Source organism: Phalangium opilio, unplaced genomic scaffold (genome assembly GCF_054372755.1).
Source record: "Phalangium opilio isolate 3A_F unplaced genomic scaffold, DU_Popi_V2 ptg000024l_1, whole genome shotgun sequence".
Lineage (NCBI taxonomy): Eukaryota > Metazoa > Arthropoda > Arachnida > Opiliones > Phalangiidae > Phalangium > Phalangium opilio.
The window spans coordinates 7,240,833-7,267,645 of record NW_028324155.1 but is presented as its reverse complement, the minus strand read 5'-3'; the positions used below and the strand labels follow the sequence as shown (position 1 = coordinate 7,267,645).

Genomic DNA, 26,813 nt, shown 5'->3' with positions numbered 1-26,813 from the left:
GTTTAAGAGTAAAAGAGAAAGAGGAAGGGAGGGTCGAGAGGAGAGAGAGAGAGAGAGAAATGCCGCGCGACGCTTGGAATCTCTCTCTCTTTGGTGAGTTTGGTTTTCTCTCCTCTCTCTTTCAGCCGAACGTTTCGACGCCATGATGAATTACACTAAATTACCGAATGAAACTAGCTAGCTCTACCTGACGGTTGTTTCTCGAAACTCAAACTCTATATAGGTTTAAGACCGGTTTTAAAGAGAGGTTGACGTAAACAGAGTTTCGCTTTTCTAGGCCTATATTAATGCTGTTCAACTAGTTTAAAAAGTAGGCTTAGTAAGAGAAAACTTAACCAAGGCTTAAAAATTATAGTTAAGCTTCTCTTTAGGCTTAGCTACGAATGAAAAATTGCGGGGAACTGAACCTCGTGTGCGGGAATGTTTTGAAAAGTTTCCTTCGAATTTCTCCTGGTGGCGCGCGTCTCGAACTTTAGTAGGCCTTGGGTAATTATTCCGCGCCATCGCGAGAGGAATTGAAAACTATAGAAATAGCGGCGCAATGTTCGGAGAGTAAAAATAAAAATAAACATCGGATGAGTTCTAAAGGGTTTCGAACAGACATTAAGGCGAAAGATCGAGGAGTCAGGGAAGGGCGGAGTCGGCGATGGGAAAGGATGTGATGTTGGGAAGCTCAAGAGCGACGTATACTTCGTTCGTACGCTTGAGAAGCGAAGCGCTTCATTCCCACTTTCTTCTTTTTTTCTTCTTTTCTCCCAGCGCGGCGTTACGCATATTTTCGGCGGACGGGCTGCGGCTGACAGTAATTAATGACGCCAAGGCACTTTCTCCCGCCAAAGGAGCGAAAATTTCCTTCTCAGTGTTACTCGAGTATATGGTTAGTTACTTCCCTACCTTAAATCAAGTTACAAACATAATTATCCGCTTATCTACATTACGTATAAAGGGTATTCCCGAGTATAACCATTTCCTTCAAATAACCACGTGTCCTCGTCGCGAGCGAGCTCTGATCCTACCATGGATGGTCGGGTCCCACCCCCATCACAGAGTAAAGCTACTACTACTATACTACCACCACTAGAAAAGTAGATATCTTGTATTGGCCTTTTACACGAGGAGCTAGGCTAGGAGGCTGCAAAGGCCTATGTATACAAATCTATCGAGCCCTTTTTAAAAAGGACCTGCTAGTCTCTCGGAGAGCTTCGCAGCCTTAAAAAGAAACTTCTGATCTCATTAGAGAGGCAAATTTTAGGTCGACGTGCATGGGACCAAGGCTTAGCTGTAAAAATTTCAGTCGCCCACTTGAATGAAAAAAAGGAAAAAATATAAATAAAAAAGGTTCAGATTTTTTTAAAGTAACGTTTTTTTCTTTTTGGGTATCTTTGGAGGCTTGACACGTCGTCGAAAATATATTTTATAGTTTAATTATCAAGTTAGAAACTGATTTGAACTTAGTCAGAAACTGAAGTAAGAATAAGAAATAAATAAAACTATTTTGCATAAATGGAATACAACACGAAATAGGCCTTTATAGAAAGTTTTTACGGCTTGCGCACCTTGTTGATTTGTCCCGCCGCGCCTGCGCATTATAACAGCCATACGTCACCAAAATTCTCTCGGAAGTGACGTCACTAAACTCAACAACCAAGGCTTAGATCAAAATTCTTAAATAAATATACTTTACGTTAGATCTAATCATTATAAATTCATACGAGTATCAAATATCAACATTAGAATAATTCGGCATAATATGAATAAGATTTGCTGGCACAAAGTAGAGAAACACAAACGAAGAACCAACGCGTTAAAAAAGCCCACCATTTTATCAGTCTGCTTTATCTCTCCAAATCTTGCCTCCAGTTCATGTTTTTTATAATACAAAACTGGCTGAACTGAACTGACTCAGTTTGAACTACAAGAGGGGACAAGTACCCATAATTCCTTTAGAACTTTCTATAAAGGCCTATTAACAAGATTGCGGGGCCAGTTTTTCTCACGATGTAACTTAAATTAAATTAATGTCGCGTTCTTAATTTGGAATGAAAAATTACGATTTAAAATCGTTCGGGCGCTGTTGAGGAAGCGAAACTAATACAAGTCTTACTCTTTCATTCCCCGAGTTCATTCCAAATCTTGCCTCTCTTAACAAAAAAAAGAGAGAGAGAGAAATCTTCCCCTTTACTCTAAGAAAAACACTACATCTCTTCAAAACCACAGTCTGACATTTTGGAACGAGTCCCGTGTAATTAATAACTCGATTCATGCACCGACGTTTTTTTTTAGATAAAGTCTATTAAGCGAAATAAAACAATAGTATTAAAGCTCTGTTTTCATGGCACTCTGTTACAGTGAAAACCCACCTTAGACTTGAAACAAAACTTGAATTTAAAATTCCCTGACTATTCCAGGGTTTTCCAGGAATGAATGGCAACACTGTTAATTGAAGTATTCTATTTAGAAACCCAAATATTACTTTACTTCATAGTATAGTCTTCAAAAACAGAGGGTATATCGAAAAGATACGTTTCACCTCCACCGCAATATTTACATTTTTCAGCAGGCGCCATCTATTGACCACGACGCGATCTAATAAGCTTGTTATTATGCAGAAATTTGTAAACTGGAGGTCATCTAAAAGGGCAAACATAATCCGTCAAACTAACCAAACAGCGGTCGTATTCCCGTATTACGGTTTATTTATGCGGCAAACTACGCTAGCGTTAACCGACATAGACAAACGCCATTGGCTGTCAAGACGCGTGAGTAACTACCCTTCGTATTTGGCGCGCCGCAATTCGGTAAAAGGCGGACATAAGTAGAAGAAAATGTTGATTACCCCATCGTCGGAATGGCCTATCAGAAAAATCATAAAATTATTAATGATAAAATATGTGGCCCCACGAGACGATGGAATTTAAGAAAAAAAACTTCTTCTCGCGATTTAGAAGCGATATTTAATCTCGAGATACGATTAAATTTAGGAAACTACGGCGCGTGCAGATGAGAGTAGAAAAAAAAAACATGGCGGCCCCCATCCCCTTTCTTTAAACGTTGTTTGATAGCCCGCCTAAAAATATTTTCATTGCTTATTATTTGGAGATTTTTCAAGGCAAAAATAAGTCGCGTTAACACGAATGATTAATCTAAAAATGATGCTTCGATTAAAAGGAACTTTTAAGCCTTGGCCTTAAAGGATATAGTTTTTCCTACATTAAGCCCGTCGCACATTACTTTACAATATTTCATATAAGGTAAACAAAGGTTTATACTTCCAAGCATAATTTGCAATAAAAAAATAAAAATCACGTGCAGGGTAAATGGTTTTTCTCGTGCCAAAGTTGAAAACCCTTAAAGGGAAGGTGAAATGGGAAATAAAGCGTGGTCTACTTTGTAAATACTATACGTGGTGTGCGACGGTCTTTAGAAATACAACGCCTTGCGGGTCTTCACGGGTGGATTGGCAGGGGCCTAGATGCGCCTGTGAATATCTAGAAAATGTTCTCGGGTAAGCTTATGTTTGGTTATAAAAACGGGGAGTATTGAATATCAATAGCGAAAAATAGCAGCATTGGATGCATCTCGACTTAACATAAATCATCAGACATATATATAGGGAAAGGGGGGGGGGTATAAAAATATACAACAATGCTTTCTGGATTTCTCCCCCCCCCTAACGTCCTCGTGTGTTCAAAAATTCCTATTTCTCTGTCATAGAAACTGACAATAAAGAAAGCCCATCGAAAAATATTTCTTTTTCGATCAAATTCTTAAATAATAATAAAAAAATATTAAGAAATATTTTTTTTTCTTTAAAATGTTGTTTGGTGATATATCCCTTTTAATAGCATCAACTAAAATGATTTAATCCTCTCCCTTATTGTTCCTTGTATGTTTGGAAAAAATTTTGCATATTTTAAAGAAGTTGACCCATTTGAAAAAAAAAAGAAAAAGAAAATATCTTTATATATATTGCGAATGATCGATTCGAAGTTTCGCCAACTTAAGAAAAAAGCCGGAACTACTAAAAAAATTTAAATATAGATTTAACTTAATCTTATTTGCATAAATATATTTGAAATAATAATCCTCGTGCAAGGGTTTAATACCGATATGAAGTACTTAGTTGACAACGGTTGACGCTTTTTTATAAATTGCCTTAAAAGATTGTGTCTGCCATTGACAAGGCTTAACAATCAACCAATATTATTTATGTGGGAAATTCGAAGTAAAATTCAATTTCTTTCTTGTTTAAACCACCATGGCAAAATTTCCTAAGCGTAGTTTGAAATTAGGCCTAACGAACAATATGAAATGTTCACCTTTGACCTGAGCGCGAGTCACGAGAAAAATTTGCTAAGCCTAAATTAAAACTTTTTCAAATTAGGCCTAACGAACTAAAAAAAAAAATTCAACTTTTGATCCGAGCGCGAGAAAAGATATATAATTAGTTCACGAGGAAACATTTCTAAGCCTAATTTGAACCGTTTTTCAAACAAATTAAGCCTAACAAACATAAATTAATGTTTAATTTGCTCCCATAATTGATACTCCATAAATATTTATCTAACTTTATTGCGAGCACATCTTTGTTTTTTAAATTTTTGTTTCTTTGTTTTATAGAACTGACACTTTTTGTTTTGTTTGTAATATAGTTACAAGAGAATTCCAAATTTGAATTCGCGTTTTATATGAAGCCAATCTTAGTACACCACCACATAAATCTACACAGTATGTAATTTTGTATGTATGTTTTTTTTTATGTTTTGTATGTTTATCTCTTTCAATTTTTAAACTCTTTTTGGTTCTCCATGGACCACATTTACATATTTACACACAGAAAGAGTTTTCTCAGTATAATTGTCAAATAATTTGACACTATACACTACTTCACGAACATCTACGAAATATAACATGTTAATTTGTGTTTTTGTATTTATGTATATATATATGTATTGTTTTTTTTTGTCTCGATAAAAATTGTCTGTAAATTACGCATTTTTTTTCTTAATTCAAATAGTTCAGTTCAGTTTTAGTTCATTCGGGAAAATGTTCACGTAGGTTATATCTTTTAAAACTATACTTTTTATATTTATCTCCGATTTAATTTCGAAATCAGTTCAAACCCAATTATTTTTTTTTGGGTTAATTGTCCATAATAATACGGTATTTAATTAATGTCTCTTCATTATAGTTATTTTAGCACATGAGTTTGTTGGTTTTTTAAATTGTTTATTTTTCGTCTGGCGAAGAAACAAGAGGTACCGTTTTATTTTCACTATCTAGCGAATTTTTTAAACTCCAATGTTCATAAAAAAAGCGCTGATAATTTTAAGTGTGTTTTTTTAATTGTCGGTACCTAAATGTCAAACGTATTATCACTGAGCACATGTAATTAATAAGGAACATTAAAGGGGTTTTTTAAACACTGAATATTATGTGTTTGTTTGTTTGTCTACGCATTTGTAATTAAATATTTATTTTACAAGTTTTGGGGAAGTGTGTTTTTTTTTTCTTTTTTCAAAATTTCGCGATCAGTTTTAAATTTTAGAAACGTCAGAAAAAATTTATTTCGCGCGGCCTTTTTTAAAATTTAATTTTAATTCTTATTTAATTCTTTTTCGCAAGCTTAATATATGTTTGGTTGTTTTGGGGGTGGTTTAATTAGATTTAATTCAGATTTACGCGATCGCTCATTTAATTTAAATATTCGCAATTTTATTTATGTATTTTTTTTTTGCATTAATTTATTTATTTTTTTCTTCTCAAAATATGCCTACCAATATTATATTTATTTTGTTTATTTTTTTTACAGAATTTCTTTACCACAATTCGGTTTGTTTATAAGTTTGTTTGTTTTTTTGTTATTTATGCCAAGAAAAACGTTTATATTATGTACAGATCAGTCGTTTATATAACGTAAAAAATCATTACTCCCAGCCGGCCAGCCAGCCAGCCCCACCAAGTCAACCCAATACTTTTTAAACACGGGAAAGTCTCCACAGAAAAACAAAAAAAAAAGACTAAAAGAAAACTTTTTAAAATGGCGCATTTTTATTTTATCTCGTGCGTTTCAGTATGTTTTTGACAGGAGGGTGGGGGGGGGGTGAATATACCCTTCCAATCCCACTTGCTGACCTCTTGATTCTCGTGCTAGAAGCATTTTTTACTTTATAACGCGCGTGTTTCAATTTTGGCGGGAAGACACGTGGGGGGAGAAAAGAGTTATAATTTGACGTTAAATTTTTTCCTGTCCCTTTTTGGTATTCAAGCGGTTATAATGTAAAAAAAAATATATAAGGATATCAAGAGATATCAAGAAAGAAAGAAAAAACCTTGGATTTAAGATTATTACGTTTTTGAAGAGACGCGGGGGAACTTCATAGATCAGAAGTATATGTATTTAGTTACCGGGGAAGTATCTAACGCCACGCATTTATCGTGACTGAGGAACCTACATACGAGTGAGTGTCTTAGATTTTATAGATATACACTTCTTCCTTAATATATTTCTGGTTAAGCCAAGAAAATAAAAAAGAAATAACTAAGTATTAAAAAAAATGGGTAACTCGGGCCACGATGTCATTCATCAATTATTAAACGAAGCGAGACTTGGGAATTATCAGAATTCGTGAAGAAAAAGAAGTTCTCTAAGAGAGTGGGACAGAAGAGGGCGGGCAGTTTTGTCGTCGACGGATTTTCTGGTTTCGCGCAACTATAATACCATGGACGACCAAAAATCTCATACAGAAAGAGAGAGGTTATAAGAAGCGAAAAAAGAAAAACTATATAGCGAAAATGTTGATGCCAATAAATGTCATAAGAAGAAGAGACGAGTCGACTTCGGGAGTGCCCACCTAACATCATCAATCATTTTTTAGGCACTCTCGGGGTCACAAGTTTGTGCATCGTGCTAGCATGCAGACTCAGAACGTAGAACGCTGGTAATGCACTTTTGCCTTTTTTCTCTATACCCAGTTTCTATAGCAAGGGGCGTCCTATTCTCAGTTTTAATCCCTGGGAAATATAAGGATTTACCGGGTATTAGTTTGATAATAAGAGGTAGGAACCTTGGGACGTATTTAAAAAAAATAATCTTGGTCACGTGGTTAAAATAGCGAGTTTTCCCGATGTAAAATATTCAAATCCCGATTTATTTTAAAGAAATTGTGCACGGAACGTCTAGAACTCAAAACTTTCAAGTTTGGCGCGAGTGAAAAGTGATACACGTGCTTTTGAATTGAATTTAATTTTTGGCGCGAAGGAAAACATCGCGCATGTGCTTTTCAATTATTACTATTTATAAATTAGGCTTAACACCGAAGGAAATTCAAGCTGCAATACTCGTTTAAACTGTATTTAGATTCCTAGAACGTCTTATTCCATCTTTCAGCTCTTGTTTCCGTTAGGGGTCGTCCTATTCTGAGTTTTCCCTTCCTCTCTATACATGTCCAACCGTTTTCTCATCCACTTCTCTCTCTCTCCCATCCAATTCCATCTCCTCCAGCTATAGGCTATCATATCCCTGTAGAGTGAGTACTATTTCGCTGCCAAAGTTACCGTACCGATCTGAGCGCGATACCCAGCTGTCTGACTAAAAATTCGATAGTAGCTCCTATAAAAACCCCTATAGAAAGACACTACACCGCGAGATGGAACTTGGGTCTACTCTATAGCTCGAGTCATACTCCGCGCCGAAGTTTGGCGCCGAATTGGGAAGAAGAAGCGTCACTGTCCATCCAGGATGGTATAATCTTAATCCTTTTACTTATAGAAGAGTCATAGGACTAAGACTTCATCGTCCATCTCTCAGACTCAAAGGTAGACAGGTTGGACGTTTCAGAAGAAACGAATCCCGTCTCTCTCTTAAAGATTTCCAGGAAAGCTAGTACTAGCAAAGGCCTAACGGAGGAGTCTCTAGGAGGTCGTTGATTTATCCAGGGCTAAATCGGAATTAAATGTTTCTCCCATAATGATGTTGCCGAATGACGGACGAGCCCAGAGATGGAAGAGGACGTCTTGCGCCGCCAACAGAAAAAAGGAAGAAAGAATTTTTTTTAGATTTCTTATTTTTCTTTTTTTCTATGCTATACGCAACTCCTAGTGTCTCAGCGTTGGCACCCATAGCTATATAGCTAACGTAAAAAGGTTTCTAAAGTATTGTTGTAAGTTGGCATGGTTGAGATGTAAAGTTTTGTTGCAAAAGATCTTAAAATATGTAAAAGATTCTAAAGAATGGCTTAAATTCTTTCTAAAGTTCGATTAACTTATAATTCCTCACGCGCGTGCGCGGTATTCACTAATCACGTAACATAATCAAATCAACTGTTGAAGCGCGTGAAATTTCAAAATTCAAACCAAGGCTTAACGAAGTATACAAATTAATTTTCTTATGTCGCTATATTTGTATGACAATTTCCATTCCTGATTATTTATTTAGTTCTCTTTGTATTTTTAAATGGGATAATTCAGAATTTTGAGTACCTACGTTTCAACCACGCCATCTACAACAAATCCCGGTTAAAGTTACTCTCTGAGAGTCTTAGATACGGGAGGACTAAGCCATTTATACGGAGGGGTATTCGTTAGGTTTTTTTTTTCTAGATGCCATTCAGCGTGAGTTTGAGTTAGAGAGTGAAGATAGAGAAGAGGAGGTTTGGTCAAAAATAGCCCAGAAAATGATGAGAGACATTTGCACCAGTAAAACACCCTGTATCTCCCTCCTATTTCCTGAGCAAACAAAAACAATACGAAACTATTACGACACTAATTCTCTAATTAATTTCCATTTTAAAATAAAATTTTAAATAATATCTATATTAACATGTGTGGGTCCTTCCACCATATTATAAATCCATTATTGAACTCTCTCTCTCCACCCCTTTTTTTAGCCTAACAAAGTTTTATATTGGAAATCAATCGGGTATATATATATTGGAAAATACATGTAATTTTAAGCGTATATACAACCGGGGTACCTTTTTTTCTAGGGTTTTAAACTTAGGGTCGCTTTAAAAAAAAAGAAGGCGGGGCGATTGAAATTAAAAAGAAAGTAGATCGCGGTAAAAAAAAATATTTCCGAAACATTCACGAGAGAGAGAGAGAAAAAAAAAACTGGAAAAAAATTCGACGAAAAGCAAGACTTCATTAATCTTTGAAAAGTCAAGCACGCTATGTTTTTTTCTGTAAGTTCAATTTGGAGTAATTTTTTTGCTTTTATTTTAGTTTAGTTTATTTCTCCTGCTCTCGAGATATTTTAAAATTAAATTTAGTTGTTTTCAAGGGAAATAAACAAGCAATGAAGGGTTTAAAATAAATAACTCAATTATAAAATGACTAAATTTGTGTCTGACCCTGAGTTGGGGCTAAATAAACATGTTATTCGTGTTATTATTTGTGTACACGGAAGATATTTAAAACATGTGCTGTAATATACTATACCGTTTTTAAATTGCATTTATACGTTGTTTTGGTATATATATATACAAATCACGTGAAATTACATATATAAACATAGCGCGTGCGAAGTTCAAATATTGAAACCAAGGCTTAAGAACGCACGTGACCTATACACGATTCTCGCGCGCAGTTTTAAAAAATATACCAACGCTTAGCAGCAACGGACTTTCTATTTATATTTTGACCATTATCCTATTCCACACTAATTAGATGTCATTTTGCCGTCTAAAACAGAATAATTCTGTTATAAAATTAAGCAAGGTTCGGTTGCCAGAATTTTTAAGAGAAAAACAGGGCGTTTTTACTGATTTTTCCGTTACTTGGGATGAAGGAGTAGCTCTGGATCAGCGCTCTAAGGGTGAGAGAGAGATGCGGGGAAAAATATGATGGTGAAGCTAAACAGGGGACCATCCCCTAACCCTGAAACCCACCCACCACGTCTAGTTAGCCCGCTTTTATATTCTTCGTGACTCATAAATAATCACCCTCTAGATCCTATATTGGACCAAGTCTACCAGAGTGAGAGAGAGAGAACCTCCAAAAATCCTAACCTAACGTGTGAAATATAAAAATTGAATTTTTTTATTTTTTTTTTCATCCTAAAATCGTAGACAAGGGGCCAAAAGCGACGTTTTAAACCAATAGAGCGTTTTCAAAAAAGTGTCCCTCCATCTTTCGTCAAGTGCCTGTGACACGTGTAACTAAATTAAGTTTATATTTCGAAATCAATTTGTATTTTTAATTATTATTTTGAAAATAGGTTTCATATTTAATATATTAATTCCGAGATTCGTGAAAAAAACATTGGGTGACCTTTGACCTCAAATATCTCAAGTCACAGATAATATTTAAAAATGAATTAAAATAAGAATTAATTAGCCATCAAATAATTTAAATTTAAACTTGAAATAAATTTTTAAAAACATTTTTTTTCGTTAAGAAATTAAATAATGTCACAGGCACTTTAAAAAGCACCATGCTACAAATTTTTGGGTACTTTTCTACTATAGGGGAGTTCTTTCTCTTACGTAGCTCTAAAACACGCGGTGGCACGACGGGTTCGTAGGTACTTAAAATAAGTTTTCCATCCGACAGAATTTGATGCTGAAAATAATATATTACGATATCCGTGTCAAGAAACTCGGCAAATATGATTAATCGAAACGACCAATCCAGACGTTCCCGTGATCAATGGATATTTGCATTACGACTGTGTGTGTGTGTGCAAGTTTGCTAAAAACTGCGCGCGCTTTCTGCTTCAAATCGGGAGGAAGGGGGGGGGGACAAACGACCAACCAAATTTGAAAAGGGACAGAAATAATTTTCGTTTTGTACCTAAACTAAACTCGCTTCGTTCTTCAAATTTATTTCTTGTTTTACTAATTTAATGTGGGCTTTTAACTTCTGAAAACGATTTGGACTGACTCGAAAACCGGTTATAGTATAAACGACAGAAGTCATAACCATAAGTAATTAGTTTATAATAAGTGTGACATTAATTAATAGGTTTATTAAATGATTTTTTTGCTAAACAAAACTAACTTATTTTTGATATAAATTTAGAAATATGGCGATGTAATCAAAGGCATGTCATACTTATTGTATAATGTCGCTTATACTATAATTGACATAAACCAGACACGTAAAAACTCCTAAACGTCCTTCAATGACATATTCCAATTAAACATAATGAATAATTGAATTTAAAATCATTTATACTTAAGAATAATTTATAAATATTACTAAACCTAATTTCTCTTCCCATCTGGGTAAGTAAATAATAATTAATAATTTGTATTACTTGCATAATAACGCGTAAACGATCCTCACTAATTACTCATTACAGCTTAATTACAACTGGTTCGAAGCCCAAATTTAATTTTGACTGATTAGTAGCTATAGTTTAGGGGAAAGAAATAGTGAGTGTTTGGGACAAAAAAAATAAACCGCGTTTGAAAACAACTTGAGCAAAACACTCGCAAAAACACGTTCCAGATCGTTTTAATCTACCGCAAAGTTTGCAAAGGTCAGCAAGTATTTCATGGGGAGGTCAAAAAAAGTAGATCTTAACAGAGCGGAGGGTCACACGAGAGAAAAAAAAGCAAAAAAACCTCAAATAGTTCTTTGTTTCTAACGCCATCATGTTAAGAAGGTGAAATTTCTTTTTTCCAAGAAAGTAAGTGAGACTCAACTTCTTAAGAAACAAAGAAAACTTCTACAGTTTATATAGAAAGAAAAATGTAATAGTCATCGTTTTAACCTATACATTCTATTTGTATGGATATTTTTACACCTTCATGATTGTAATGGGTGCGTTTTTCAATCTAAATTATCAATAAAGGAGAACATACGGCGGTGTGATATCTTATATAACTAATTAAATATAGACGGAAAACTCAGATTGATTTGTTGTATTAGTTATTATATAAGTTAGAAAGAAAGTACAAACATTTTTCTAAAAGGAACTAAAACCAAAGAGAATAATAATAATATAAATGTAGAAAAGGAGTAGAAAATGTATGTTACGTTTTCTACTCTTTAATTTCTACTTAACTTTCAATACAGAAAAATGTTTGTACCAATTAAAATATTGCTTAACCTAAATTTAAGTTTAAGAAAGGTCCACATAAATAAATAAATAAAGAAATATAATTATTGCATATTATAATTCTCTATTTATTTAATTACATATTAAAATACCGCAAGTGCAGACTTGATATAAAGCGAATAATTAAAACAATTATAAATGGCACTTTAATGAATTAAATAAATAAATAAATAATTTTAATTTATACTTATTATTGATTGTATATCGTCAACCAAAATTTCATTAGCAACCTTATTTTTTAAAGGGAACTTCGAACCAATGTTATAAACATCAATAAATCAAAAAGAAAATAATAATAAAAACAAAAATAAAAATGGCGTCGTTGCTAAGAAACTTTGGTTTAAGATTGACAGGTCTGACCTGCCCTCGCTTTAAGATCAACATCTGCTAGGACTTGCAGTTTTTTTGGGGACTACACGTTAGAAGGAGGAGGGGCGAAAAATGGAGACGTTTGAAGGGGAAGGGGGATAACGTAAAAATATGGAAGTCATGAAAACGAAAACGAAGAGTGAAACGAAAATAAGGATTTTTTTTTTTTTTTACTTCTGGAGACTTTCACGTATTTCGACCCTTAAAACGGATCATTTGATGAGGGAGAAAAATTTTCGGTTGAACCTCACTCGATGGGGCAATGGGCCTACCAACACCCCTGACCACACCGCAGCCAGAACACTCTCCAAAAAAACGTCTGAAACATATCACGGTAGTATAGTTTTCTATGGGGGCCCCCTTATTGGGAACGGACATTTATTTAGGTTTTTACTTTAAAATTTTATTTAATTTAGGATGAAAATTTCGAGCCTTTCTAAATTAATTAGAAATAATTAATATTGTAAATTTAAACGTGTCTAAAATAATTTGTTAAATTTTGAAATTGTATTTTTGTTTTTCAATTTTGTAAATTAGGGACGAAACTTAGATCCTTTCTGGAATTTGTTTTGAATGAAAAATAATGCAAATTTTATTAAAGTAATTTAAAAATTTTAATTCAACATTTTCAGATGAATATATTTATTTAAATTTGAAAATAAAAATATTGCAGTTATTTACAATTATAATGCAATCAATAAACGATCCTTTTAAAATAACTGCAATAATATTTATTTACCAAATCACCAACCATTTGAAATAAATGTCCGATCCCTTTATTCCTATAGCCAATGCAATACTGATCCATTTTGGCTTGCTTTTGGATGCATTTTTGAAAAGGAACTTAGTTGAACGAAAGAGTATACTAGGGTCTTGGACAGGAGACGGGGCATAGAGGGGGGGGAGACGTGTTACCCTGAATAGTCGATAGATTTTGGTGGTGGTGGTGGTATATGGCGGTGGGGGGGGGTGGAAGGTTACCGATAGTGTAAATGCGAAATGCATGCCTACGAGGAGGTTCCCCCTTTTAAACGTATCAGGGACCTAGCTTATTTCCCTCCGTCCTTACGTTTTTCACGTCATGCACCACCCTTACAAGGGCCTCGTAGAGCAACAAAACCCAAACCCTGCCAGGAGGACAACTGCGAAGTTAACCCAAGTACAGTACATAACATACCCAAGGGGACGCGTTGTTTTTCCCCGCTCAAAAAATTGGAAGTACCTTTATATCAATCGAATCGAATGTTTGTGTTGTTCAAGTAACGTACCTTAATTAAAAAATATTTAAATAAGTTCAATGAGGTCCGATATTAATTAATTAAAATTTTTATAATCTCTTTACCGGTTCGTAATTGGTGTTGTTATCAATAATAAATTAAAACCAATTTAGTATATACTTAATTAAAAAAAAACAAAAAAAAACAACAAAGCATCACCGTAACGTTCAGTTTATCTCTGGGAGGGTGTAATGTAACGCGTGTTTTTGCGCGTTTTTTTCGTATCGGTGGAAGATGCGTGTTATTATAATATTAATATTATTTTAGGCCTTGGTCTCGCCGTGTAGATGAGGATGATGATCTTGCATGACTTGGGGCATTTGCGGGGGCATGGTACTGGCCATCTTGTGTTCCTTTTTCCATTTCATCCGTCTGTTTTGGAACCAAATCTTGATTTGTCTTTCACTGAGACACAACGCGTGGGCTATTTCGATCCTCCTCCGCCTGGTGAGGTAACGGTTGAAATGAAACTCTTTTTCCAATTCCAGAGTTTGGTAGCGAGTGTACGACGTTCTCTGGCGTTTAGTTTCGCCCATTGCGTTGACTCCATCTAAATATATTTGCAAGGCCACCCCGAATCGCAGCCGCAAACAAAATGGGAGGAAGGAGAGAATAAGACAAAGTGTGAAAAACACGGACACACGAGACCAGCACGAAATCATAAGATGTTTTTTTCGAGCAACAAATATATATATATATAAATAGAAAGGGATAAAGAAAAATTAAAAGTACAAGTCTAACGATGGAATTAAATAGAACTCGTTTAAAGCTTTTAAATGAAATTTAAATCACCAAAATCGGTTTATAAATAAGAAAGTTACAAGGTTGTAACGAATTTGGTGACTTGGTGACGAAAATCCGTTACACATCCGTAACTTTCTTATTTATCAACCGATTTTAGCGTAACTGGTCTCATTTTAAAGCTCTTTCGGAGTTCTACACGAATCTATCGTTTTTGGGTGAGACTTATACTTCGATGACGCAAAGCTAGGCCTATAACCACGTATTGATACCAACAGATATTGGAAGAAAGGTTTGGGGATCCGGTCGTCGCGTCACCTGACGACAGTAAAGTCAAAGCCTGATTGTAACAAGTAATATCAGGTGGGCCGGAGTGTATAAACCATAAGAATCACTACCTTTTGGCTTTGGTAGTAAAAGGTATAATCAAGATGATCTTTTCTCTCTTTCCCCCTTCGAGTTTTCGGCAGCGCGCGAGGGGCCACGCACCACGCGAGCGAAGCAGACGATTTACACCCGATTTATACCTTCCTCTCTTCTCTCTCTTCGTAACAGGTAAGTGAGGTGAGAGGTTGGTATTGTTCAGAAGGTAAAGGCGAGGTAATTGGACCGTACGGTTTACGTGTTTAAAAGCCGCCCACCGTTAAAGCCTCTATTAATTGGGCTCAATCGAAGCGCGATGGAATGGTTAGCCATCCAACGGAGCCCAAAAGCCGTTATCGCGCGAGCTTTACAGTTAGGCCTAGCTCAATTCCAACGCTCGAGCCCACGAGGTGTAAAATGGAAAATTTCGCGCCAACAGTTGATACTGACAAGCCCATTTTCCTGAACCCCCTTAAATCTGATTCAATTGTTTATCCCGAAACAAGACAATTGTTCCAACGCCGTCGCCGCCTTTTAAAATAATACGAAGCCCGTCTATCAGCTTATTGACCCGATCGAGTAATTTGTTTTCAAAAGCGTATACGCGTTACAGTTAGGTTTGTTTATACGCCAGAAATTTATCCGGAAAATCGACAGATTTGACTACCATGTACCCAAAGTAACGTAACATCTACCTATAGGAGATATTCACCCTTTCAATAGAAACCTATAACATAAAATAAAATTGGCTAGATGACAATCTGAAGTAATATCGTTTCTAAGCTAAATTTAGGGGCTACTTTACTTCAAATTATTTACTTCCGCATACATATTTTTTTCTTCATCGATATAATAAACAATGGGTTTAGATTTCAAACGCATTAAGACCGATATGAATAATGTCGAAAATATTTATATAGAGAGGGGGTCTTTGTGTGTGTGTTTGAATTATTCGACACTGCATGAAGAAAAGTAAATAATTCAGTAAAATTCGAAGGTTGTCTAACCTTTTTGTCCACGTGTTTCATTATATAAATTTAAATTTATTTCTTTACATAACTTGTTAATGGAATATATATTTTTTTTAACAATGTTATATCAAATTAAGCCAATTTGAAAAAGCAAACATGCAAATTAAAATTAACAAAACTGCCGTGTTGTGTGCACGCTCTAAGGCAAAAATATCTAAATATTTAGGGCCTTGGATTGGTTTTTAAAATACTGGCAGTATATAACAGACTTAACTCTGATATGATGTTAAAACAAAAAATAACATATACAGTTAAGCCTTAAAACGTTGCCGCCATCGAAAGAAAGATGGGTCGTCGTGAGAGGCCACGGACTTTCTTTATCAGTTGGGGTTTAATATACACATCTATTTATAATCCCCCCTATTTACTCGTTAAAAGATAAAAATAGCAGAACGAAAGCCTGCATGCAGTCTTTGCTTTATTTACGTATGTAAAATATTGATGTACTTCGTTACGCTACTTGATGAATAAAATGCGATTGTTTGTTTACAGTATTTCTAATTAAGATTTAATTTAAGATAACGAGGGGGGAAATTGTTCTTGTTAATTAGGTTGTTTTATTTTAGAAATTGACCGAGAAACACGTATGGGGTACAATTTAATTTCGTTTAAGTCTAAAGTTTCACAAGGACCTAAGCCTAATTTGAAAAATTATAATTGGAAATCACGTGGGGTGCATGCGTGCGTTTTTCTCGCGCCAAATTTAAAAAAAAAGCGCGAGACGTTTACGTATACACGTGCTCGGCCAATTTCTCAAATTATTTTAATAATAAGAAGGTATTGATTTATTGACTAACTTAGGTCTAATTAGTCCTAGACTGATAATTTAAAATATTGAATAAATAAATAAATAAATATATCAATAAATATTGATTAATTTCTTGATAAATTTAATCAATACCGTCTACTCAATTAACACCTCCTAATCAGTAATTAATTTCAAACTTATCTATAGGGAAAATTTGTAAAATATTTTAGCGTATCATATCCCCATAAACTAAAACGCAGTTAAACCTAATCGATGTAGACCAATACCATATTATTATTATTAATAAATGGTCAAAAAAACTATTCATAAAAATAAAATTAATGGTTAAAATTCCCCATCCTTAAGTTAAAACCTTCAGGTACCAAGAAAAAAAAGAAAAAATAACCACAATTACTCTAACCCTGATTTGACCTTTTAAAAAAGGGGAAGATAGTTTAAAAACATTACTCGAAAATTTCAAGGGACCGTTTATAAAATAAATTTTTAGAAAAACAACTTTTTCTTCCGAGATAGAGGAGAGAGCTCTAGGGGTTATCGAAAGAAGATATAAAAAAAACGTAGCTAGATTAAATGACCAGGAAATAAGGGTGAAACTATCCTATAAAGCAAAACGACATTTAAACGTCGTGAATCCCAAAACCAAAGAGGACATCAGAAGAAAGGGGGGGGAGAAAAATCTAGGACGAAAAATAGCGATCAATAACACACACTCTAAAGCGTCTGCGGAATCCGGAGCTTGTAAAAGAGATTATCATTTAACCTATGGCCGCGAAAATCTTCCCTTCGCCTCGCTCTTTTTCACCTCGCAATCTCCTAATCCAATAAGACACTATTGTTTCAAACCAAATAAAGAGTGAAATAAAAGCTACATGATATTTTTAATATTAGTATAAATTTACTCTAAACCATGTAACGCTTTGTCTCTTATGGGGAAATTAACCGTACCTCTCTATCGCGGTCTAATTAATATATATAACAAGGAGTATTATGAATGAGGTAAAAATCATGGAGTGGAAATATGGATATATCATAGAAAAGGGAGCTAGCTAATAAGGCTACGGATTATTTATACCTAAAATAAGACCTTTTTTTTTGGAGGCGCTAACATTTCACTTAACAGTTAATTTATCTTCAAAACATTGCCAAAATAAGCTAAGCGCGTTTACACGCGAGATGTTGGCAACAATTCCACGCAGTTTTAAAAATTTAAAAATAACCTCATCTATCATTTTCTTCAATAGACCAACTATAAAAGCGCATTTCGCAATGACAACTAACTAACTATTATTATTTATAAATTTATCAAACTTCAAATATTAAAAGGAATAAAAAAAACATGTTCATATAAATTGTTTTCCTTCTTCAATTTACCTTTAAGGGTATGCGAGCAGGTAACAATGTCAACAATAAAAGACATGAAAAAGTATATTTTTATCTATTTTAATTTTTTTTAATATATAAATTTTGGCCGATTTCAATTTGAGATTATGATTTTAAAATTAAACATCTCAGCTAGATTTTCGGGGTAGATAATATCCATATATTCCTCCGCCATGGCGTTAACCGAATAAAGTAGATAAAATCAACGACTTTGGTGCCAAAAATATTTGAGAGAGCCTCCTTTAAGGTTAATAAGGGGAAAGCTTAGACTCACTCCCGTTTGCTCTATATATATAAAAACTAAAAGAAAAGACAAATGAATGGAGATCTTTGTGTGTTATTTCTCGGGAAGTCGACGAGACGTGAAATTAAGGAGAGCATTGACAAAGTCTTCGAAAGTATTCAGCGCCATAAAACATACTTCAACAAGGGAAAGGGGGGAAAGACCCCCCAAATGAATTACACTAGTTAATGGGTCATGACCTCCTGGATTAAAAGTGTCTCTTTGAATTTTCTTTATGTACGTTTGTTATTCTACCTACCACAATGATTTTTATTTTGGGGCGTTTAGACCTCACACTATCTTTTCCTATGGAATGTATTATACGTGAATTTTTCCCAGTTTAAAGAAATTCAAAGGAAAGGGTTGAAAAATATTTTTCCACGCTCGAATTTTAAGCAGCGTATCTAAAATTTTTGTTCCCCTTTATTTTGTATTTTTCTACGTGCTCCGCTCTTTACTAGTTGGATTTTCCGCTTTCTCTCTAGTTTAGCGAAAACTCTGAAACTTTACGATGGAGGGGAAAGATTTTATGGCAGTCATAAAACTGCCTAGTTTCGCTTTCGTTGGGCCCGGGTGAGCTTCCTTCGCTCTTTTATGGCCCCTCCATATACTTTTATGGCCCAGGAGCCCCGGCGGTTTATGGCTGGGGCCGTAAAACAGTTCCCGTAGGCGAGGTGGCTCGCTGCCTTAGCTACAGCTTCTACAGAGCTTGGTTTGGAGCTCGGAAACTCGAGAGAAGCGAAAACCCATCCAAAATTATGGCTCGACGGAAAGTTTTATAGTCCTGGCGAGGCGCGCTTTTATGGCCGAAAAGGGAGGAGAATCGGGGCCCCTGACAGAACCTAGAGCGAATATTTACGGCGTTTTCGAGCCTGAAAACGGGGAAGCCAGCTTCGAAAAGCGCCAGTTCGCGTCCCGCTCGCTCGCTGCCTGTCTGACGGATTTCCGAGTCCTTCGCGATCCGCGTTTTCGCCGAGAAAGAGAGAAGAGACGCCGCGATCTTTTCGCGAACCGTTCCTCCGCGGAAGAATGTCCCAGCTACTGAGACCGAGGCTTCGCGTCTTAAGGACACGGACTGTTGGAGTGGCCCTATCTGAGAGTATCGAGGAATGGAACGAGGGCGCAAAACCAAAGGGGGACGTCAAGGACAACCGGGAAAGGGTAAGTATGACTTTCATTTTAGTCTAAATAGCAGTCAGCATTCGTGTATGACACTGGTAGCGTCATAATTGAACGTTGATTGGTATTGGAAGTTGCGTGGGGTATGGCTATAGTCTCGCGTCAAGGTGTGGGTGAACGGTACGTGCTTATATCGAAAGGTTGGTACTCACTTTGTCCGACGTGAACCTTCCTCATCCAAGGATATATTTGCGGCGGGTTCGTAATATAGCTATTTTTCTGATTTGGTTGGCCTTGTTGGTTTTGTTGGGGCGATTGGGAGTTTTGCTGCGGCGACGGCTGGTTCTGTTGAGCCGATTGGGACGTCGGATGGTGGTGAGGGACCGCGGGCCCCGTTAGTCTGGGAGGTATCGGCGACGTCCTCTGGTCGGGACTCACCGAAGGAGGAGGGTGAGGTTGAGAGTTCGAGGTGCTGAGATCTTGAGGCGATGCCGCGCTCGATTCGATGGCGAATTTGCAGCTGGGCACCGGCGTCGTGGTCGGAGTCGGCGTCCGAGGACTCGGACTCGGGTTGGGGTGGCTCAGTCGCTGAGCGCAGCTATTAAAATGGGGGTGATCGCCGCCGCCGCCGCCGTTCTGTATGTGTGGCACGTTCGTCTGCGTATAAGGTCCGTATTGCTGTACCGGGGAGGCCGGACCGCTGTAGCAGCCGCCGTAAGCCTGCACTTGAGGCGTGTAATAGTCCTGAGACGGAGCATCTTGACTCCTTTGCCCGTAGCACGACGTGAGCGAGTTAACAAACTGATAGGAACTCATCTGTCCGCCGTGATTCGTGGCACCCGAATAATTTTGACCAATATTCCACGCAATTTTGATAAATTAATAGCTCCTTGGCTACACTTTTTAGGGGACAAAAAAATACGAGTCTACCTAACTTTACTTTACCAACTTTTTTTCCAGGGGACACTTAGAAAACGCGTAATTCCATGTAAGGAGCAACCCCGCTAGATTCCCACGTGCTTCCTCAATAACCAATAGGAAGGAGAATCGTTGGTCTAAAGGTTAAGTACATACTCGTTCGAGGCTTGACGCCACTGGCCAGCGATATTTACGAGATTTTTCTCTCTCTTTTTTACAGAAGGCGATAAATATAACTTGGAAGAAAGATTTGTGGATCTTTTAATTACAACGATGACAACGGGACACTTCTTCCTCGGGGGCCACGAGAATAGGCAAAGGTTTTAAATCGACGTTGGGCACGTGCTGCTATTGCCTTTTCCTCCCTTTTTTTTTCTTTTTACTCCTTCTCGGGATTTATAGCCCCGCTTTTCGCGCAGGGGCCAAATTGTTCCCGGAGTAGGTCGGCCACTCGGCGGGGAGTTTACTTCTGGTTAAGCTTGCGCCTGACTCGGGCTGGGCTTGAAGAAAATATACTGGCAAGGTCCGTCCCCTCGAGCTCGAATCGGAGTCGAGGCGGGGAATGGCTCTCGTACGGTGGTGCCCTCTGTATTATCGCTTCTTAACTCCCTCTGTACCTGAGACTTCACTCGTAGTGGAAAATACTTGGAAATAAGCGCGCCACCCGCTAGAATAGCCTCTTTTAAAAAACGTTCTTTAATGGGTGGTGGTGGTTACGAGTATTTTACGAGTGTGTAAAGCGGGGGTCGAATTTTTTGGGCCGTTTGATTTACGTAAAGGTCCTCGGAACTCACACACTCTCGGTGTCAAGCGTGGAATTATGGCCCTATTAATTTCCCTAAAGAGGAGGGAAGAGAGCGGCCGTTTTGAAGTACTCTAGTAATTTCAAAGAAACTCGAGTACCGAGAGGAAATTGTTATTAAGACGTTGACAGTCTTCTTAATTTAATAATTTCGGCTAAAAAGGCTTTCTTCAGCCTAATATTTTCTCGCGTAGACTGTAGACGGCACTTACCCTGAGAGGGTCATGCGGAGAAAATCCGTACAATTATTTAAATCTTTTAGCCCTCGATGGGGTTTGACGGTTCAAGGCGCGAACGAGGTTGGTTGCGGATAAAAGCCGAATATTCTTCGGGGTTAAAACGTGGATACGGCTAAGCTGAAAGAGCCAAGTCACAATATTTGACACTCGAATGAAGGAAGAATTTGGGAAGCGACCTTTCGCCGACACTGGCTTGGAGTGGAATGACGGTTGGAGGCGAGCGAGTTTTAATTCGAGAAATGCCGGGGTATCGGGGTGGGTTGGTTGCTTGGTACTACAAGCAACGATAGGATGTAGTCACGTTGGCGTAACGCGATCGTGTTTTAGTTCAAAGTCGAGAGGTCTAAGGTTGCCAGCCCGACTACCTCGATGGCGAACGGTGAAGTGAACTAGGGAGAGTTGATGCCTGGCAGGTATATGGTTGGTATGGCGCGACGAGCGAAAAGGCCAAAGGCTAGCGGGCTTTAAGTCTTCAACGACCTAACTGACAGACGCGCGCACCCTATAGCCTATTCTTCGTACTAGGCCGGGTGGGACGTAACAACGCGACTGACTATCAACTGACGCAACGTGGCCGAACGCGCACGAGGCCTAAAAATATATTTTGGCGGTGCGAAATCCGCGCCACTCGTTCGCTCCCAGTTCAGAGCTCGTTCTGACCGAGTCCGCGTGGTGCACGCCTGATAACGCGCGTTTTTAGCTCGAGCCCCGAGTATCCGCGAGGCCCGGGTTTTAGCTCGAGCAGCCACCACCACCAAAGCGGCTCCGAGCGGTGGCGACGCGTTGCGCGCGCGACTCGAGCGAAACCCGCCAGAAGGGGGTTCGAACGCTGACGAAAATTTCCCCCTTCTGCTTTCCCAAAAGTTCCACAACGTCCTTTCTCTCCTAGCTCCGACTGGGATTCAATACTGACGACTGGAGAGCTGCTTTTGCCAGCCTCCTCTTCTTTTTCTGAAACGTCTCGAAGCTAGGCGGCTCTTCTAAGGCTGCTCATTTTCTTCGGTGATCGATACGTTTCTGGGCGAATGAGACGCCGCTACCAACCAACTCTCTTCGCAAAGTCCGTCCGGCAACCGACCGCGTTATAATTTCGGGGACCCTGAGATTCACTTCTTACAAAAGGTAACGCTGCTTTCTCGCCCGCACCCTCCTCTTTTCCTCGTTAATATCCGAGCTCCCGGACCCGCACTAGGCTCGGGACGTCCTCCTTAATATCTTTCCCGCCAAAAATAACTTCCAGAGGTGTTTTGACGCCGATACTGAGAGTCTGATAGTTCTGGCCCGACCAGTCTCCGAGACGGACGCGCTTCTATAGCTCTCCGTATTCTAAACAAACTCAACCGCGAGTCATATGTAGAATTATAAAACCCTCGAGGTCCTTAATTCCTTCCTTCTTCAGGCGCTACGACAACAGCGCGACAATGTCACGATCAAGTAGGATTCATTTCAGTTTAAAATTAGTTTTCCCGTAAAACGTATCTCGGAATCCGGTCAGTATAGTATAATACGAAAATACCAAAAAATCTCGTGAGAAAGCAACGAGTAATCATTCCTTTAGAGAAACGTAAAAAATTTCTCTTGGCAAAATTCCCTTTTGGTTCGAGGAGGTTTTAGTAAGAAAACTATCCGATAGGTCTTTCATATTTTCGTCTTTTTCCCTTTCCCGCTTCTTTATTCTAAGTTACATATCTTTGCTGGAACGTACGTCTTCCTACCGCTTCTTCTTCATCTTTTGGTCTTTCTCTTTCTCTTCTTAAAAATATAACTTGTCCAGCCAGTGAAGAAAGGGGTAGATACGAGGTTCTCGGTTTCTCTAGACTAAAACGGCTAGAATCATCCCCATCCTTTTACTATACGGTAGCGATAAAATATAGTAGTAGATGGGGTCGCTACTGCAACGAATATATCTCGAGGAATGTAACTCTGATGATGAGTTAGGAGGAGGAGGAAGAGGAGAGTGTTTAAGTCCGAATGAGGAGAAGATTCTCTTATTTCATTTAGGTCCTTTTCCGGAATATGGTTTTAGGGGGGCAGTCGTTCCCGAGGAATGCGGTCCCGGGGTCTGACCCTTTAGAATAGAGTATATAGGTGGGAAAGCCGCCGGCTTTTATAGAAGACCACTATGCTCCTATATAAAACTCATTTTCACCATTTTCGAGTTGAGGTATAAACTTTTATATTACATTCGGTGGTGCGTCGTCAAAAATGCTTCCCTCTCTCTCTATATTAGTAGTAGTAGTAGTAATATTGGACGGTAAATGCAATGCGAGAAAGAGAGAGTGAGATAGGTTAGTTCTCTGAATTCCCCAGACGCGTATCGTATAACGTAAGAATGTCAATTCGATTTCGCAGCTTTTCCTTCTAAAGGCTACTACAGCAGCCTTATATATCCTCCACTCTTGACCATTGTCCCCCTTATATTTTAGGAGGGAAAAGGGGATACGTGGTCCATCGTCGTTAAAACAGGGCCCTGTTTCCTAGGAACCTTTGTCATCTTTCGCTATTCCTCCAATACATGCCTTCGGGGCGGCGAGTATCTCTGACTAAGAATGTCTAGTTTCCGATGATTAATGAGAGTCGATAGTATGGCAGCAACGGCATTCTTTCGTAAGACTCTGTCGCGGCAACGGATGCGACGAGCTTCCAACGACGCGAAGGCATTCCAAAATCGCGAGATTTCATTGTTTTAGCGTAAATATCGGTCCAACCAACGACTCTCTCCAAATTTCCCTTAAACAACTCAACGTCAATCACGTCATGAAGGAACAAAATTAACCGTATAATTATTCACTTACGGTATACGGTATTTAATTCGGGTCAGTTGTTTTAGTTTAGTTTTCTTTTTATTTTATAAATTCTTAAGCCTCGGTCGTTTCTCTTTTTGGCACACACACAGTTCTATCGTATCGAATGGCGTACAGTAGCGAACGACTAAGGCAAAAAGAGAGAGAGAGAGAGCCTTACGCTTTGATCCTTATCGCACGCTTCTCACGAGCGCCGTTCCGTTAGGATATTTCCGAATCGCGCCAGACTTTTTCCCGTTCGATCCATGAAACATCGAAGAATTTCGCGTCTCCAAACCATTTTAAACTTCCTTTGTCTTCACAATTATATTACGAACGTTTTCTAGTAATTTTTCTTAATAAATACGTTGTTATTAAATGTTTTAAGCGCGAAAAACGAGGACTGAAACGAGAGTTTCGTGTCTCCGAAACGTTAGGCCTCGCGAAGGTCTCACGGCGCAGGCGGGCGCCATACTAGAAAATCGTTGAACGTAAACAAATATGGCCGCCACAGACCAAAATTATACGCGCCCACCACCGCGAAAAGAGCTACTTCTCTTATACCCCCCGGCTTTATTATAGATCAAAGCCACGCTTGGCGTTTGTTGGGCGATAGTAGTAAGTAAAAAAAAAAAAAATGGGGGAACACACACGTGGTGTAGTAAATTACGACCTTAATAACTCTTTTTCTTGAAATTGCCTTGTAAATAAAGAAGAGTGTGCCGACGACGCTTAACTCTCTCTTGTCTGTCTTTTAAAATAATCAGCTGTGAAAAATATTTTGTTGATGGTAATAAATTATGTTTGGCGCGCGCGCGAGTTTTATTCCCGCTTTTTTCCCTTACATACATAAATAAATATATAGATTTATAGAATGTCGTTGACTTGACTTCCGTTTTTACCAATAAAGTTTTATTTATTTTCAATATTTGGTGGTGATTTTTTGAACTTAAATAATATTTACACATTATTTTAAATTGAAACCAAAAATACATCTTTTGAAAAACGTAATAAATAAATAAATAAATAGGTAGATGTGTATAGAGTATTTGAAGGGTATGCAAGTAGGTTATAGTTGCCATTTCATACAAAATTAGTTTCATGGTCGTAGGTCAATTTGATAGGTAGAAACACAGAGGTCAACCAGTAAATTTCACAAACAATATTAGATATATTGGTATTACATATATATTCCCACACTTTCCAGAAAAACAATTTAGAAAATAAATCATTTTAAAATCCTATGGCGTCTGTAAAAGCGTTCAAATAGCTTCACAGCCATGTTCGGATAAGAAACAAACATACAGGGGCAAAGATTCTAATGTTATTTGAATGGGCCCCTGTAGAACTGTTTCACCCTCTGAACACTTTCGTAAAAATAATGTTTTACCATAATAAAATATCAAATTACGGTAGAAAAAATATAATCTTAATCGGACCTCAAGGAAGACAAATTAAAAATGACCCTAAACCAACACAAACATTCGACCAATGAGTATCATATGATGTAGGTACAGAGTATCCCCTAATTTGTTTAGATCCACCCCTCCCAACCACCTCTCATCCCTGACGACGTTCATTAATTATTGTAAGGTAAGGAAAGCGTAGGTAATTTTAAACTCGCGCTTGCTTGCCCTCTGTCGTCTTCACCAAAAGTGACCTAAAGTCGGAATTTATTATGCAGACTAACCTTTCGCAGTTGAAGAGCGCGAGCAGCGCGTCTTGCTTGGAAGTTGTACAAACTGGTAAGCCTCGGTCCATGCACGAGAAGGAGGAGCTTATAACGGAGGAGTCCAGGCTTCTGGGACTCTCGGGATCTAGCCGATACTAATCATACTAAATTAGATGTTATGACAAGGATTGATTGCTCTATACGGAGCCGACTAACTGTATTATGTATGTAGTTGTAGAAGAATTTATAGAAATTCTAACATGAATACCATTATAAAATCGCCTAAGTTTATTCGTAATAATTCATTAGGCCTTTGTTTTTCAAAATTTTAAATTTCGCACGCGCTTTAACAATGCCACGTTCCTCGTGAAAATATTGATATTCTTCAAGTTTGAATTCCACGCGCTTGACAATCATTTCGCGTGATTTGAATACAGTCAGAAGAGGAATTTATTTTAAACCTGCAACTTTCTTGGGCGAATTAATCGAATTCGTCGCTCTAACTTAACCAAATAGAATAGGGAAGCAAAGGGGAATGGACTTTGTGTGCGGTGTGGTGTGGTGGAGTTAGAGGAAGAGTGTAAGGTACACGGACAAAGGTTACCCGTCGCTAACTTATGACTAGAGAAGCGAGAATTCTATATGTGTTTCTCAAACTGTAATATTGAATGGTAATCCCAGAAGCCTTTCAACCATATTTATCATCAACCCCTCTCACTGTCCTTCCTGGCAGATTTTCGCTAGCCAAGGCTTAAGGCGGGAGACGCCAGGAGACGGTGTTTACTATTAGATGTATTAGGATGGCGTTTGTAGCCATCCAGTTTCGTGAGGGTCAGAGAACACAATTATAATTCGAATTATCGCAATTACACAACCTTCTCTTTAAGTTTTGGGTCGTGGTCAGGTTAGGCTTAATTTGCAAAAATGATTATTAAATTTGTGATTGTTATTTAAAGCGTGATGAATATCACGTGACTTTTAACAAAATAGTGTTACAGTTGTC

General features: G+C 37.7%; 2 protein-coding genes and 1 long non-coding RNA gene across 9 annotated transcripts in view; 1 reads left to right on the top strand and 2 right to left on the bottom strand.

The window, feature by feature from the left end:
* Positions 1-26,813, bottom strand: part of LOC149692543 (uncharacterized) — a 213,230-nt gene that overhangs the window by 141,880 nt on the left and 44,537 nt on the right. The window lies entirely within an intron of this gene.
* On the bottom strand, positions 4,557-20,362 carry LOC149692546 (uncharacterized). The gene is made up of 2 exons (XM_089868315.1): positions 19,609-20,362; positions 4,557-14,260 (listed from the first exon to the last, which is right to left on the bottom strand). Exons 1-2 carry the CDS (start codon positions 20,210-20,212, stop codon positions 13,974-13,976), a joined length of 891 nt encoding a protein of 296 aa, XP_089724441.1. The 5' UTR covers positions 20,213-20,362; the 3' UTR covers positions 4,557-13,973.
* On the top strand, positions 18,787-25,066 carry LOC149692545 (uncharacterized). 3 transcript variants are annotated; one of them, XR_016382727.1, is made up of 4 exons: positions 18,787-19,438; positions 20,357-20,457; positions 20,535-24,171; positions 24,252-25,066. It is a non-coding gene; the product is annotated as an uncharacterized LOC149692545 (long non-coding RNA). The 3 variants fall into 3 exon arrangements; XR_016382725.1 differs by having other exon boundaries at positions 18,800-19,438; positions 20,535-25,066; XR_016382726.1 differs by having other exon boundaries at positions 18,793-19,438; positions 20,357-25,066.

What these genes read in the sequence shown, in the direction of transcription:
- LOC149692546 (XM_089868315.1), bottom strand. Translation starts at nt 20,212, where the DNA reads ATGAGTTCCTATCAGTTTGTTAACTCGCTCACGTCGTGCTACGGGCAA. An exon ending in GAAGGTTCACGTCGGACAAA is followed by an intron (nt 14,261 to 19,608) that starts GTGAGTACCAAC and finishes AAATATATTTAG; the next exon opens with ATGGAGTCAACGCAATGGGC.